The following is a 16,845-nucleotide window of genomic DNA, read 5'->3' on the forward strand; positions in this document are numbered from 1 at the left end:
TCAAAAAGGGTAATTTCATCAATGGTCAGTGTTGGGAAGTGGGAAGTGAATGATTTCACCATGACTCTCAATGGTGAGAAAAGTCCTGAGCTTTGGTGGATAGAAGTTTTACTTTTTTTCTTTAATTTATGCTTTTTTGGGTTATGAGCATGCTTAGAAAAACCAGCTTAAATCATGGTAAAGACTCAGGCATTTACCCTGTCTTTCCTATATGAATTCTACCACTAGATGAAATATTCAAATATTCCAAGTAATAAATGAAGAGAATGTATCCAGAGGGAAATATCATAGCTGCCCCCCACCCCATACACTACTAACCCTAAAAGTGCCAAAAAGTTGGTGAGAAGATAGCCATGTGTCCACTGCTCAGCCTGATACACTCTATTTCATTGACTGAAGACCTGTAGGTTGTACAAAGAATCATCACTCTAAGTACCGCCAAGAAAACACAACGCTGAGGCTTGGGAATTGAAGATGCATTCCAACTTCAGAGACGTTCAAATGTGACAAAAGCGGCCTTTCATCAATCAAGAATGCCTCCTTCATGTCCTGAAAGTCTTAATTTACTGCTTCTCAATTCTCAGATGTATACACAGAAAGACCAGTTTTATTACCCATCCTGCACCACTAAAAATTCAGGTAAAATAGTACATTATAGCAACAAAAATAAATGTGCACAATTCTCAAAATGTTAAGCAGTGCATGATTTTTACAAAAATCCATTATTTACCGTGACAGGATTGAAGATCACGATCTTATATGGCCTGTAACTTCCCCCTGTGAACATGTCTTCATTCGGATTTTCTAATCACATGTGCTGACATCAGCTCCTGATGACCCACAGAAGCCATTCTTCTGCAGCTGCTTCTCCTCCTGCCGCCCATCATCTTCCACTTTCAGGCCTCAGGCATCCTCAGCAAGGGCAGTGAGGAGAGCATGTACCACCAAAACCAGGTATCGGGGGTCTGCAAGCCTCTGGAATTACATGCAAAATGTTCCATCCACATCTACTTTCTATGGAAATCTGGGATTGCTGGTTAGTTTCCTTTTGAGTGTGGCCTGCCTGCCACCTGCCTGGCTTTGTCAGGTAGGCTGTAATCAATCACGTTTATTATTATTTTTTTTAACATCTTTATTGGCGTATAATTGCTTTACAATGGTGTGTTAGTTTCTGCTTTATAACAAACTGAATCAGCTATACGTATACATACATCCCCATATCCCCTCCCTCTTGCATCTCCCTCCCACCCTCCCTATCCCACCCCTCTAGGTGGTCACAAAGCACCGAGCTGATCTCCCTGTGCTATGTGGCTGCTCCCCACTAGCTATCTCTTTTACGTTTGGTAGTGTATATATGTCAATGCCACTCTCTCACTTCGTCCCAGCTTACCCTTCCCCCTCCCCGTGTCCTCAAATCCATTCTCTACGTCTGCGTCTTTATTCCTGTCCTGCCCCTAGGTTCTTCAGAACCTTTTTTTTTTTTTTTTGATTCCATTATGTTAGCATACGGTATTTTTCTCTTTCTGACTTTCTACACCTCACTACAAATAACTCAATTTTGTTTCTTTTTATGGCTGAGTAATATTCCATTGTATATATGTGTCACATCTTCTTGATCCATTCATCTGTCGATGGACACGTAGGTTGCTTCCATGTCCTGGCTATTGTAAATAGAGCTGCAATGAACTTTGTGGTACATGACTCTTTTTGAATTATGGTTTTCTCAGGGTATATGCCCAGTAGTGGGATTGCTGGCTCATATGGTAGTTCTATTTTTAGGTTTTTTTTTAAAGGAACCTCCATACTGTTCTCCATAGTGGTGGCATCAATTTACATTCCCACCAACAGTGCAAGAGGGTTCCCTTTTCTCCACACCCTCTCCAGCATTTACTGTTTGTAGATTTTTTGATGACGGCCATTCTGACTGGTGTGAGATGATACCTCATTGTAGTTTAATCATGATTATTTTCTAAGATGCTTTTTCTTAAGTAAACATTTTGGTCAGAGGTTCACCTGTTGCGAATTGAACAACTTGATTCCAATCCTGAGTAAGGCGAGGGCAAGGGAGTGTCATGGTGAGATAAATGGCCTTGGGTGCTTGGGGGGTGCAGGTGGGGGTAGGGGGAATAAACAGTGAGGTCTCAGTTCACCTGAGGGTAACAGAAAGCCCTGATGCTAGTCAGCTGTGAGGCCCAGGACTGATGTCATGGTAGGCATGTCCTCTGGGGAATAAACTACTGAAAAGTCTATAATACTAGCACCCATTGCTACTCTATGTAAGAAAACATGCAAGTGGTACGGAGTCGATACACACAGATAAATTAGGACAAGTACAACACACGTCTCTAACCCACGATCCTACGCTGGCATCAGCAAACTGGCCCACGGGCCACATCTGGCCTGTCATCTGTTTTTGTACAATCTGTGTAAAATAGATTTTACGTTTTAAATGTTTTTAAAAAATCAAAAATGACTATGGTGTGGCACATGAAAATTGAACGAAATTCAAATCTGTGTCCACACATAAGGTTTTACCGGAACACAGTCGTGCCCACTGGTTACATATCATCGATGGCTGCCTCTGTATTACACAATGGCAGAGTTTCAACAGAGAGAGTACGGCCTACAGAGCCTAAAACATTTACTTATTTCTGGCCATTTACTGAAAACGTTTTCTAACCCTTGCCTCAGAGCTCAGGTTTAGCAAGCTCTCTGATAACTTTTTCATAAATAGAAGATAAAATCTGGATGTAGAGCTGCAAAACATTCCATATTTATTACTCCGTTTATTGTAACTTTCAAAGCTGGGGTACCAGACATGCACAAGAATGCGAAATAGGAACCCAGATGGACAGTCTAATGTTTCTCGTTTGCTATTTCTCACTTTGCAAATTCCCTACATGGCGTGCATGCAAGGAGAGGAAAAACAACAATTACCCACCATGCTAGATTTAAAAGCATTTAATGACATAGCATATATTTAACAGAGAGGGCAAAAGTCGAGAGGTACAGGTCATAACGACTGAGCACCGGGCCTGAGTGACCACCTCCCTGCTCAGGCCCAGCCTCTGGAGTTCATTCCTATCAATGCCATTTTGATTGTGCAGTAAGATGAAAATTTGTCATTACAATCGTTACAGTGACAGAGAAATGCACACTATGTATCAAATAGCAAGGTAATGAAGCAAATTATAACACAGTGTGGCAACGCACAAGCAAGTAACCATTAGGGTAACAGGACTTTGTCCAGTAAATGCTTCAGTTCCACTTGTACACTTACCAATGATTTAAAGGGTTTATTATACATCTAGTTTTATTATACTTTGTACTAGAATTATCTCAAACATACAATATAATGTATTTCAGCAAAAAAAAAAAAAAAAAAAAAAAATTGAAATTACAGATTATTTAAAACAGTATCAGTTTTCTATTCCTTCTTGGATCCCGACATTCTTAACCGTCGTCCAGGTTGATGCAGAAGAGCCGCATGTCGTGTGTTAGTAAGTGATGCCAGATACAAATGGTTTGGTCTGTAGAGTTAACAATGGAGCTGCACTGTGGCTGCAGCGAGATCATAATACACAATCTGTTTATTCCAGGTTAGACCCATCGTGGGCACTTCTAATAGTCAAGACTCAAGGTAACCACTGGAAGTAAATGGAAGAGAATGGTGTTGGGAACTTGGTACATTTTGTCTGTGGTGAGCACAGGAAATACTGTTTAAGCACCGCTGCCTTGCATACCAACAGCACTAGAGGCGGGTTATTTCCAACACAGCCTCACAAAATTGAGGAACAGTTTAAATATTGAGATCTAATCTATATAATTTCGTTTAAAAAAATCTGGTCTTCCCTCTGCACCTCAAGCTTTTTTGTAACTTGGAGATAAAGTGTTTAGGTGTATTTTCCCCACCCCCCCCCCCCGAGAAATGCTCTATAAATTAAAAGGAAAAAATCAACCACATTGAGGAACATTTAGGCACAGAGAGTAATGTGTTGGTTCTGAGCTTGCATGCTGGAATTTCACTGAAAAGGTTAAGAGAAGGGCAGGAGGTGACGGAAAGGAGTTCACTTCTTTTTGCCAAAAAGGCTGAACCTCTTTTCTTTGTCTTTCTCTTTGTCCTTCTCCCGTTTGCCGGGACTGGACTCGCTGGTGATGGTGACAACGCTGGTGGGCAAGGTCTGAGCCCGGCTGGATGCTGGCGTGCTCTGGGTGCTGGCGGACACCTCGTGTTTATCGGAGGAGATGGCAGAGGAGATGGCCTGGATCCATGTGTTCATTTCCTCCTGGATGAAGGAGGGGACACAGGTGAGACTCAACTAAGAGGGACGGGCACGAGATGCTCTTCAGTTCCCCTGGGTGACTGTGTGAGCCTCTGGGGGCTGGAAGGCTTGGGAACGGTGTGTCTGCCTGAGAGGGGAAAGCAGTTCCCAAACGAACCTCTGCTTTGTCAGGACAGGCGTGAACATGATTGAACGCTCACCAGAATTCGGTTTACGGTACCTGAAGGTCCTCACTCTAGTATGTGGCCCTAACAAATATGGACGAGCTGGAAGACGGGTCTACAGTAGGGTGTCAGGTCCCACCCTAGAAGGTGCTTTTTCTTTTCCTTTTTTAAACTGAAATATATTTGACCCATAACATTGTATAAATTTAACAGAAGTTGCTTTTTTCGAATGTAAAGCCCTGCATACGTGTTGTTTTCCCATTGGCCGACCCTCTCTCCTCTCAAGGAGGAGCACAGCCATGCAATGGTTGGTTAAAGGCAGCGGGGCGCAGTGGGTGCAACGGGGAGGCTCCTGGCTGGGCTGCAGGATCCACACCCAGTGCTGGGACCTGCTCCCTGTGCTTCACCCACAGGTCTCCTCCGCGGACTTCAAGGGACCCTGCGCTAGCTCTCCTGCCGCGGCAGGAGGACAGCGAGATGACATCCACTGCCTCTGAGAAGATACAGGAGAACCGAACACCTGCCAGCTTCATGACCGTGGAGGCCAGAGGACAGAAGCCACCACTGGGTCATTACTTATGTGAAGAACACCATAAATAAAGCTCTTCGGGCCACCAACACTTGCAAACTTCTAAGTATTTGAAAAAAAATGAAACTTAGAAACTTACATCGTCTTTGGCTTGGAAGAGGTACTCATTGCCGTCATTTAGTCTGTAATTTGAAAGAAGAAACTCAGTCACAATATAACTTAAGGAAAAAAAAAAAAAAAAAAAACCCCCAACTCTCATGTGGGATACAAGCAAGCCGCAGGAATCACACCAGAAATGCCCGTGAGAACCCTGCACACGTCGCCCACCGTGCCGGGGGCCTGCACGGGCCCAGCAGCCGCGCCCCGGGGCATCAAGAAGCCATATAATTGGGCCAATATGCACAGGTAACATGGGTGTTTCAATCACTGGAAGGATCCAAAAAGCTCCGAACATGTCAGCACCTGGATCTGTTGTGGCAAAGACCACTGGGATGACCGATCACTGCTCTAAACTGAACACAGAAGAAAGCTCTTTAAAACTCACGGGCCCTCCTGAAATTCTGCCACTGGACTTACATCCCCCACATTAACAAATACCAGGCTTTCTGAACTGACACCCAGAAAAGTTCTCCTAGACTTCTCTTCTTATACACCTCTCAGAACAAAAGAAACTGCCCTGGCCGGGCTATCACTGTGACACGGAGAGGACGCTGGCTGGGAGGGCCCCTCCTTCTCTGCTGCGTCCAGAGGAAGCGGGTGTTGCCGGTGCAGAGGAGGTAAATGCCCTCTGCCGATATCCCAACGCTCTGAAGCCGCATCAAGGAAGTACAAAGTGGGCATGCAGCCAGGGTGGGTGCCAGGCTGGCCGCGCCTGGTCTTACAGTGTGTAAAGCGTCCCAGGTCCCTGGGGCCTGCCTCCAGTGCCCGTCCAGGGCTCAAAGAATCACCCCATTTGAACTGCTCTCATTTGCGGTCCTTGGCCTCGTCCAGCTGGCATGAGACTCACGTGTAACTGAGGACCAAAGTTTGCTTTTCAAATCCCAAAGCAACAGATCAAGTTAGTATCAGACTAAGTATCGTCCTAACCACTAACATGTTTGCTTTTCACGCTTTTAAAAGAAAAACGGATTTTTCTGCCCATTCCCAAGTACAAGCAGAACTTCAGAGCTTGGATCCACTCTGCTGGGAGTCGTATGTGTTGTACAGGGTAGAGACATTTGGAACTGAATGGTTCCAGAGGCATCTGGAACATCCGCTGGGTGAGTCAGGGGAGCACCCGCCCCTTCCTGTTTGTCTCCACCTGGCTCCGGGATGACTCACTTGACCCATCTCCAGATAAGTCATGAGCAAAGAACAGCATCTCCTGGGTCTGGATTAGCTGCAAAGACGGGGAAACTATTTTTCTAAGCTCCACTTAAACTGTGAAAAGTGACTAGCTCACCTTGTCTCAGGAAACACTAAGTTCCAGCTTATAAAAAGGAAAGCTCCTTTTCTTCCATGTTCAGTTGTGCCGTTAACCGGCCACCGAGCCCAGAGATCCTAACCAAGACGTGTGCCTATCCAGTTTGTCACTTTGTCGGTGATTTTTTAAACGGCAGAGGAGAGGAATCAACTGATCACAGCATCTATCTAAGAAAACCAACCCCCAGAGTGAAAATAAACACACACCCACTCTCTGGCAACGCTCACCTTAGCTTGAACACGTGCTTCTTCTTTTTGTAATCAAGGGCCACTTCACAGATGGCTTCTTTCAAACTCACAGGGACCTCACTGTGGTAGGGAATTCCGGAAGCAGCTGTCTTTGCATCTTTGTAGAAACCCATTTCTTGGTTATTTATGACACAGTAAACATTGTGCCAGGACCTGAGCAGTAAGAAAAAAGGAACTTCAAGTTTCTGCTCCACACTCCCCTCAAGAACTAAGGGTCTGATTAACACGAAAACGATCCTCACACAACATGGCATGATCCCCTGTTAAAGGCCCTTCCTAAATCCTGCTAAAAATACGCAATGGAACAGAATTCCTCTGTGGACTCCCAAGACAAGACACGTACTGCTAGTGGCAGGTTTTTGAGGGCCACTTCTCACTCTGAGTTTGAAGAAAACCACAGTGCCCTCTTTCATTAAATAAAGGTACTCTTGGCTCTGACGGGAAAGACTTTTGCTGGTGTTTGGTACACTCGTGTGGTAACAGGGTACAGGCCAAGCTCCTTACTGGAAACATGCCTGTCCTTAAGCAGCTCTTCCACCTCAGCTTCATTCTGTAATGAAGTGGCCTGGCAACGTGACAGGGAGGGGGAGGCAGACCCAGGGCCACTAGCACTTATGGTACACTGGCTGAATTAGAAAAAGGTAGCCTTTCCCACAGGGTATGGCAAACTGTCCTAATATACTGCCTTTATTAGAACAAGACACTTTACTGCCACCTGCCTGTATTAACAAATAAATCTATAATGTCCCCAATGTGGATGGCAGCTCTTAGATGGGATTCCCTTGTACAGTGTACAACCTGTACAACTGTACATGGTGGTTCCAGGCAGTTTGGTTTACTGGTTAAGCACACAGGCTGTGGAGTCAGATGAGTTTTACCCTAGCTGTGCCATTTACTAAGTTACTACACAGAGTGAGCTTTCTTAACCTCCCAGAGCCTCAGTTTCTTCATTTGTAAAATGGAGATAATACAAGTAGGGCTACTGGGAGATAACGAGTATAAAGACTGATATGGCGATAAGGTAGGGGAAATGGTGAATGTCTTAAAACATCCCCCAGGAGGGAAACAACAGTGAAATCATTTCACTCTAGGGAAGACTCCCCCCCCCCCTCAATCTAGCAATATTCCTTCTCAGGAGGAACTACTAAGGCCTCTTCTTGCTGTTCCCACACACACTTAACTCTTCCTTCTCTCGGTGAATAAAAAAAGCACACTACTCCCACTTCCCAACGTCAGTCCCGAGAAGGATGTAATGCCCGGGAAGCTACAGAACAAATCAGCCACATAAACACACACTCCCCTTTCGATCAAGAGTGGCCCACCTCCACCTCTTAATGGGCTGACTTCCCCCGGGACCGCCTCAGCCTCTGTGCTGTTACCTGCTTGAGGCCTTCTTATTGTGGGCCTCCCACTCGTGCTTCCGATTCAGGAAGCCTTCCATCTGGGCCAAAGGCGTCTCCTGGGTCCTGGCCGGCAAGGTGGCAGCGCTCTGGGCCGGGAGGGCAGTCTTGGCTTTGCGCTCGGAGGTGGGAGAGGGGATGGGGCTGGACTCTTTCGAGCTTGTCCTCTGTTCTGCAGCGCCATTGACCATTTCGCTCGTGTCCACCGTTTCTGCCATCTAGGGACAGCGGAGAGGCCGTTCAGCTAACCCCGTGAGCCCCGGGGGTGACCACATACGCTCTGACTCGCACACGTGGCTGTGTATAAATGCCTGGCACAGATCGAGGCAGTACAGTAAAACCATTGCACATCCCACAAAGCCAGCTGGACACCAAGGACATTAGAAGGTGGGAATGGATTAATACCCGCCCGTTTACGGGGAAATGAGAAAAGCGAAATGCCAGGATGAGTTTTACTGCACTCTGTTCCTCTGATCAATCCATTTTCTCTAATAGAACTCAGATCATTTCCTCTTATGGTTACTTTAAAACAAAAGGACAACAGTTAACAATCACACATATTAAATATGAGAGAGTGGACGTTATACAGCAGCCACCTTACAACCAAGGACGCCACCAGAAGGGCTGGAAGTTGAAGCGAAAGGGCATTCACAAACAGATGGATAGACAACTCTATCAGTACTACACGGCATTCCCCCAAAGTCAGACAAGAAAGACCTTTGGTTTCTGAAAATGCTCTTCGGCTCTCCTCCCACCACCCCTCGACACATCGTCATAAACACATGCAGAAATTAGGACGGCAATCATGCATTTCACATCTACCATCCCCGTTAGACTTTGGAACTTAAGAGCTGGAAGGAAATGAGGCAAGTCAACGAACATCAATTTAACCACATCTGCCGAAGTTGTATCGTGAGTGGGTTGTAGTTTGTGTTAAAGGAGCTGGAAAAGCCAATCACAGTCACTCAACACCACACAGCTATTTACCCCCAAACAAAGACAGAACCAGGGCCTTCCCCATCACGTGCTGGTTGATCACGGTGCCTTGCTGCACTGAGACGAGAAAGCCCAGACAGCCAGGCTTCCAGCGGCTCTGACCCTTCGGGCTGGAGACGTCTTCGGGAGCTGTTCCTTCCCAAGCTCATTTATATTGTAACCCTCATGGCTTTTCGGCTTGGGAAATGCAGTAGGGTCTCCATTCATTATCGCTTTCAGCCTGTGTGCCATCAACTGTGTACCATGAACTGAAGCGGTCCCTGGCTGATACGCCCAGGGTGTGGGATTAGCGAGTTACTAAAGCTGGGTGTGGCTGATGTTTTAGTGGATTACAGACAACCTGCACCCTTCGTACACGGACAAACATGGAGGTGTCAACGGCACGCTCATTAGATACGTCCCCCACCTCTGCTGCCCAGAACCAGGTGACAGCAAAATTAGCAGCAACAACCTCAACAGGATCAAGGGGAGACTGCCTACCACCGCTTGAACATCCGATATGTCAACTCCCAGGAACTGGGATGTCTCTGTTGGGCCTTATCTAAGTGGTGGGCTGGGAGTCAAGTTTATACTCTGTCTATACAAACGATCACTGTCTGCAGCGGGGGGTTAAGGTAAGACTAGAGGCTATGCACTTGAAGGGTGTCTGTGATTAGAACCCTTTATCCACACAGCAACGTGGAAAAAGGATTCTTAGGGTAGAAAGGCACAGGGAGGAGATGCACGGTGATTATCCTGGCCTTGCAAGTGACAGCCTGTCGACCAGTGCTTATAAGAAATATGCTATTTAAATCTCTCTCTTGCCTTTCCCTTTTAAAGGAGAGACAAAGGGGAAATAGTAACCAAAAAAACAAAACCCCCGAGTCAAAAGTAAGTGAGTGGATTTTAAGGTTGACACATCTGTTCTAGTGTGAGATTTCAGGAAACTTCTGGTTGGGAGGAAGTATGAGATCGGTCTGGAAGGCCTGTGCCAGGCATGAGTCCAGGGAGACATGGGGTTAGTGTCTATAGAAACCAGGTTAAACAAAAAAAAATTAGTGCTGCAGGTGTGACTCAAAAACTGCTAGTGACAGCAGTGACCTGGATAGAGGAATGTTTACTGGAAAAAGGCTAAAATTTATCACACTTGGTCAAACTTCAAGGTAGGTGACGGCCAGGGGAAGCCCCTTCTGGGGGAAGTTCTGCAGCAAAAATTTTTTTCTTTAGAGTTAGAAGGAAAGAGAAAACCCCAAACCAGTATGCAGAGATAATTAATGTTTATGCAAATGAATCACTAGCCAAGAAAACAAGGAAAATAAAAGGAACAAAATGAATTTTAATGGACATGTGCTTAAGCATGCCAACAGACAACACGCCACTAGAGACAAACATCAAAAGCAAATCGTAGTGCTGTGACCAAACAGTGGGTACATGTGGATACACCCCTACCCCCACCCCACGTTGCTTCTCTTTAGCGATTAGTGGCTGCGTACACCTGAGAATATTTCAATCAGGAGGTGAACATAAATGCAACGTGACAACTAGTAGCACAAGGGACACCTGATTGGTTTTCTAAGTGCAAGAAGCAACACTATTTTCAAGTTCATTAACTTGAGTCTCTGCACCGTAACTCAGAAGAATGAAAAGAGCTTTTCTTCTTCTGATACAATCCAATTACAATTAAAAATTTGTCTGGCAAGCTACAATTTAAAAATCTAGATAAAAATAGGCATGAGAACAAATGCCAAAAGCATCACAGCACTCCTTTCCTGTGTGCTTATGTGGCTTTGTTTTGTTTTGTTTTTGGTCTTCTGAATACGAAAGGCATAAAATTGGGTATTAGTCCTCATGATACAAAATTTAAACATATATATACGGGCACACCACATATATACATATAGATCAATGACACATATCATTTGGAGCCAGAAACACACGTCAGGGCTCCCTAATCACCAAAGATGAAGCAGTAGTTTCTTTTCTAAAATGAATTTTGGTGTGTTTTTAAGGCAGAGACCCAATAATGGTGCATACTACTCCCAGAACATAAGAAGCTTGGCATCTATCTATATACCCATCTACGGTCGCAAGTAGATAGATATGTACATAGAAATGAGGAAACAACAAACAAGATGCTATATGATGTTATCCTGACAAAAGAAAAAAAAAAGACATGCATCATGAAATGAAAAGACAAATTAGACTTAACTCATGGAGAACACATATCAAAACAGGTTTTCTGATTCCACTAACATCTAAATATGGCAAATGAGCAAGTGAATGTCTCACAAGGCTTTGATGTAATATGGGCTTGGTTTGGTGAACAGAATTTCTGTTAAGACATTTTCAAATCCCTGCTGGTGGTCTGATAAATGTCATCCTAAACGACTCTTTATTAGAGAGCGTCACAAAAGGTCAGAAGAAAACGAAAAATGAATCAGAAGATCGATACAAGACATACAACGGAGTTTCTGTCTACAGAGACACTGAAGGACTTCTGGAGCCTGGAGGCAGGCAACAGCTCCTGGGGTGGTTCCCCCAAGTGCGTCGTTCAAGTAATCAGGGTGAACCAGAATGGCTTTTGTTCCATGTGTTTGAAAAATTTAAACAGTTTGACACCCTGAAGTCATCAGCTGAACGGAGAGGCGTGGAAGTCTGGTAGGCAGGCTTCCCCAACGGGCCGAGAAGCGCTGCCACACCTGCCACATCCCACGTCCCGGCGGTGCCGACAGTGACCCAGACAGAGGTGGTGGCAGCAGTCAGTGGGCCCCTGACTCCTGAGGCTGGCTGCATTATCTGCTGCAAGCGAGCCTACAATTCTCAGTTCAGGACTTGGCAGAAAAAAATAGAGAGAGGACCTGGTTTGTAAAAAAGTAATAAATGATCCGAGGGTCTCAAAACCGTTCAGATTCTGCGCCTAAAGTTTAAAAAACCCTCCCAAGTAGATTCAACTTTTTTTTTAAAAATCATTTTCAATAAATGAACGCATCCTTCATGGAATGTTACACAGCTGACTCTAGGTTTTAATCTTAGTACTGGAAGTCTCCCTCCTCAATTCCTAGTGAACTATTGCAGGTTAATAACTCTGTAAAGGGGGCTACGTATAGTGCAGGACTGCACCCTGTTAGTATAACTGGATGTGTCATACCTGTCAGATTCTAGTTTTCTTCTTCATTTTGCTGTAATCTCATTTAATTTCAATTACTCACGTAAGGCTTTCGCTGCAAAATCTTAATAAAGTAAAAAGCTCACGATAAATAAACAAAAAATACGTATGTTGCTTTCAGGCAACTGAGCATCCATCAGTTAAAAAACTCAAATAAACATGAATTAAACGCAAACAAATATGAAACCAAGGAAGGCTATGAATTAAGTAAAATTTTTAACACTGTGGGTGAAGTGGAAGCCAAAAGGTCAAACCAACAGGATTTGGAAAGAGTGGTTCTTGACAAATGGTAGCGAACTTCACAGTCCAGACCACGGCTGGTCACTGGCTGTCCGTCTGCTATTAAAGTTTTTGTAGTTTTGGTAGGTTTGAGAGCGGTAACTAACCCGTGGAGATCCCTGTTCAGCCGGCAAACCATTCTGGGAAACTTGCTCTCCTTTTGAAGTATCCCTGTTGGGGAAGGGGGAGAAAGAAGACAGAGGAGAGAAGAGGAGGAAAGGGGGAAGGAGGGAGGGGAGGGGGGAAGAAAAGAGGAGGAGAAAGAGAAGAAGACGGGGGAGAACACAAGTCAACTTTATTAGAGCCCCTCTCTCAGGAAAACATATGCAGCCCTCTTTCACATGACGTGGTTTCTTTCTAAAAACTCTTTAAGTGTTTCAAATTGACTCTAGATAGAGAGTAAGACCACAGGCATCCCTGCCCATAAAGGTGGCATTCAGGGTTGTCATGGAGCTTGGACCCCAGCTAAATAATCAGCCTTTCAGAAATACAGAGTAATTTCTGCCCTTCGTGTGAAAGTCACCCAGAACTTTCAGAAAGCATCACCACACAATCACTGGCCTGAAATCTGGGTAGTTCACTCCATCCATTTACTCATGTGGAAATTCTAAGTGTGTGTGTGTGTGTGTGTGTACACACACATGTGCACAGCAGAGATGGCTGCTGTTGACATTCCACTTCCGCTACCAACATAGCAACGTGAGACTGTGGACAAGTCACTGTCCTCAAATATTATCCAGGGGTGACTGTACAGAGAGAGTCTCAGGAGTCTTTGGAAGTGACTAACAGGAAGGGCACATCAGCACGGGCTTAGAAAGTGTGCTCCCTAAACCTCTCTCGTCACTGAAGCTGAGACTGAAGTGGGCGGGCTGCCCCGTGACTCACCACTGCTGCTGGGACTCGGTCTCCTCGGAAACCTTCGAGCTCGGCTCAGGAGAAGGCGGCCGCCTCTTCCTCTCCTCTTCCTCTTGCTGTCTGCGCACTTCCAGTAGCTCCAACTGAGGGAGAATACGCCGATGTGTGGCAGAGCCCCGGACTCTGCCTCTTTTAAGGAGAGGGCTCCAGGCAAACCCTCCTCTCTGAGCGGTCTACGCTGGATCACGCGGGACAACCAGAAGCTCTAACATCCTAAGCAAAATCTCGTTAAGGTCGTAAGAACTGCAGCTACAACCTCAAACCACAGGAAACAGAGGTCTGAGTGATGAAACAGATCCATTCTATGGGCTGGCAGAAGCCCTGTGAGTTGTGTGTGCCCCTGGGACATCGGGTTTAGTTTCTAAATGAACTCTGCAGCTCTCAACTTTGCTGAGGAAGAAAGCACCTGAGCATGAGGGTCCGTGCTGGACTTCTCATCAGAGATCAGACAGACACCACTGAGTTAGAGCTGCAATAATTCCCACAGAGGCTTCTTGTGCTGCGGTAGGGATTCAGGTTCAGCCAAGCCCCAATAACACATTAAAAAAAGCCACGAAACAGACTAACTGGAACTAAGCCATTTCATGAGCAATATGCATGTACCAGAAGTATTCCGTTTTAACACACGTGTACAGGTACATTTTAGATGCCCACAACTGTAGAAATCGGGAAGCACACCATAAAGAATCAGCTTTCCACCAGGAGTGCAAGTGTCTTGGGAGAGAAAACACCAGTGAGCAAGGCCTATTCTAAGGCCTTTATTTTGGCAGAAGAGATTACCAGGACTGGGGAGAGTTTTCAGGGGTCTAAGATCGAGCTACTAGTGCTTGATGGGAATTCTAATCCTGAAATCGGAACAAAACTGTAAGGCTATGCTCCACGGCTTCTGTGAGATACAGGAAGAAAAGTAGATCAAAAGAGAAAAGCAAATCCCAATCGATCAATTCCCAGACGGGAAGTGACCACAGACCTAGGTGCCCAGCAAGTGGTTGAGGGGGCAGGAGCCCTGGACCATCTCCCCATGTCCTGTACCAAGAGAAACACCAACTCCAGGAAGATCCTTACTGCTTTTAAAATCAGAGCAATGACCTGAGCTCCCTAGCCTAGGAGGTGAGCAGGAAGGAGAGGCTGCCCGCGGGAACCACGGCAGAGCACCCCGGCTCCCAGGGCCCACTTACTGTCGTCAGCCTTTCCAGGGCGGAGAACCTCTCGTCCCAGGTCGCTGCAGACTTTTCAAAAGCCTCGTGGCGCTTGATGAGCTTCTCCACCTCGTCCACGCTCTGGCCTATTTCTCGGCTGGAGAGGTAGGGCTCCTGTCCGAGCAGCCAGGCCTCGGCCACACTGGCGTCCCTTGAGAACTGATGGACCTCCAAGACTGCACAGGGAGCCAAGAGTGAGTGTGGAGGGCAGGGTGACTCGGCAGCTCGGGGTGGCGCTGCCCTCTGCTGGCAGCTGCCGGCACAACCAGCTTACAGTCTAGTCTAGACCTGCGCTGTCCACATAAACGTCATGTGAGCCACACGTGTACAACTTTAACCTTCCCAGCAGCCGCATTAAAAACAGGTGAAGTTGATTTCAAATGCATATTTTAGACAACCTGATGTAACTGTTATTTCAACACGTAATCAGTATAAAAGTTAACTGAATTGTGTTACATCTTTTTTTTCTTCTGTCTTTGAAATCCGACATGTATTTTATACTTGGAGCACATCTTAATTTGGACCAGCCATGTTGCAAGTTCTGAAGAGCCCCATGTGGGCAGTGGCTACTATACGGCCATGCAGGGCCAGGAGGTATGCTCTGCTCACTCAGCCCTACTTCAGTGAGGTAAGCCTCAGAGCCCTGAAGAACTCACAATCTACCTATAACCAGATTACTCTTGATGGGAGAGCCATTCACCAATCACCCTTTCTCGGGTGGAAGTGCTATGTTTTACTTTGGGGGGTTGAGAGGCAGGGAAGGATCTGGAGGCAGTATGGAAAGTAGGGACAGTATGGGCTAAGGCTTCTGCTTTATTCGTTCTGTCCCTCCACACGTGAGGAAACACAGCATGACCTCCACCCACCGCAGCTGTGAGAAGGCAGGCCAGATCTCCGCTCTGCCTGCACTATGGCTGGCATTTTCATTATACCTTAAGCAGCAAAGGTTGGGGTCATTCAGGTAAGAAATCAAGACTGCGGGCAGCACTGGTGTCACCCTGGCGGCCTCCAACACGGCACAAGAAGATGCCCCCACTGCTCGAGAGACTTGTCACCTCATCAGGAGTGCCCAGCATGCACCCTGGTGCCTAGTTCACAGTGGAGTGTAATCTGGGTTTTGCTGAACTGAACTGAACCGAACCTGCCCTGGGAGCTGGCAAAATTTACAGACCAAATCCTCATCCAAAGAATGATCAAAAGTGGGATTTCTTTTTCAAAAGAATTGAGATGCCTCCACTAGGTCTCTTACACACCTTTCAGAAAAGGCCCCTTGGATTCTGCTTCTAGAGAGCACTCCTGGTGCCTGAGAGTAAGGTTATATAATATAATATAAGGACAGAGCCCGGAGCCCCAAACACAGAATGGCAAAGTATGGTAAATAATGCTTCAGTTGGGCTACCTTTGCAGTTCATACCAATCATAAATGCTATTCCCAATACTGTATATTATAAACTCTGTGTTAGCTCACATATTCCCTTTATAAAATGAGATTAAAAATAGAATCTACCTCAGAGGGTTATTGTGGGAAGTCAATAAAGAAAAACATATAAAACACTTAGAATAATGCCTGGTTCATGGCAAAATCTTTATCGTTGTTAGCTTTCATAAGACCTAACAAGCCAACTTTCCATCTTCTTGACTCCACAGTAACAATTCTTCTTTAAGATAACTGGAGGAGAAGGGGCTCCTGTCTGCACTCTCCCAGAGGGATGCCACATCCTGTCGTCCCCATACTGTTCCTACACACTCAGACCCCGCTCACAACACTGAGGTCAATCATGAGATGAAAGATAATGAATATGTCACAGGGAACTACTTAAAAATACTTATTAGCAGGAAATGGTGAAATAGGACATTAAAAAAGCAGCATTCAGAAAGACTCCAAAAATCATTGAGAGATAACATCATATCAAATCAATTAAAGCAGGTAAATAAACTGGCTTGCTTTCAGTGGGGACCCAAAAAGAGCAGAGAGATTAGGTACATCCTTACTCAGTCTTAACCATTCCCATCGGTCTTCCCACTTGTCAATCATTTCTTTCCTCTTTTCCGTCAACTGCAGTAACTTCTCCTTGATCTGTGAGAAGAGAGGACCCCAAGGACATCTTAATAGAGTAGATCACATCCTCCTAGTCTGCCCCTTGATGGGCCGCTTCATCTAAGAAAAACACTTTTTATGTAGAGACCACCACTAAGGCAGGAAAGATCTAAGGACTGCTCAGTCG

The 16,845-nt window shown here is 45.7% G+C and overlaps 1 protein-coding gene across 4 annotated transcripts in view; it reads right to left on the reverse strand.

Annotated features, from left to right (window-relative positions):
- Positions 1 to 2,946: 2,946 nt before the first annotated feature.
- SPTBN1 (spectrin beta, non-erythrocytic 1) overlaps positions 2,947 to 16,845 on the reverse strand; it is a 195,785-nt gene continuing 181,886 nt past the window's right edge. For all 4 annotated transcript variants that reach the window (XM_059943347.1, XM_059943349.1, XM_059943348.1 and 1 more), the window contains 8 exons: positions 16,613 to 16,697; positions 14,600 to 14,796; positions 13,392 to 13,504; positions 12,614 to 12,677; positions 8,066 to 8,304; positions 6,666 to 6,839; positions 5,116 to 5,158; positions 2,947 to 4,286 (listed from right to left, as the gene is read on the reverse strand). In XM_059943347.1, the coding sequence (XP_059799330.1) occupies positions 4,068 to 4,286; positions 5,116 to 5,158; positions 6,666 to 6,839; positions 8,066 to 8,304; positions 12,614 to 12,677; positions 13,392 to 13,504; positions 14,600 to 14,796; positions 16,613 to 16,697 (1,134 nt within the window). In that variant the 3' untranslated portion in view covers positions 2,947 to 4,067. The remainder of the gene's footprint in view (positions 4,287 to 5,115; positions 5,159 to 6,665; positions 6,840 to 8,065; positions 8,305 to 12,613; positions 12,678 to 13,391; positions 13,505 to 14,599; positions 14,797 to 16,612; positions 16,698 to 16,845) is intronic.

This window comes from Balaenoptera ricei, chromosome 13 (genome assembly GCF_028023285.1).
Source record: "Balaenoptera ricei isolate mBalRic1 chromosome 13, mBalRic1.hap2, whole genome shotgun sequence".
NCBI lineage: Eukaryota > Metazoa > Chordata > Mammalia > Artiodactyla > Balaenopteridae > Balaenoptera > Balaenoptera ricei.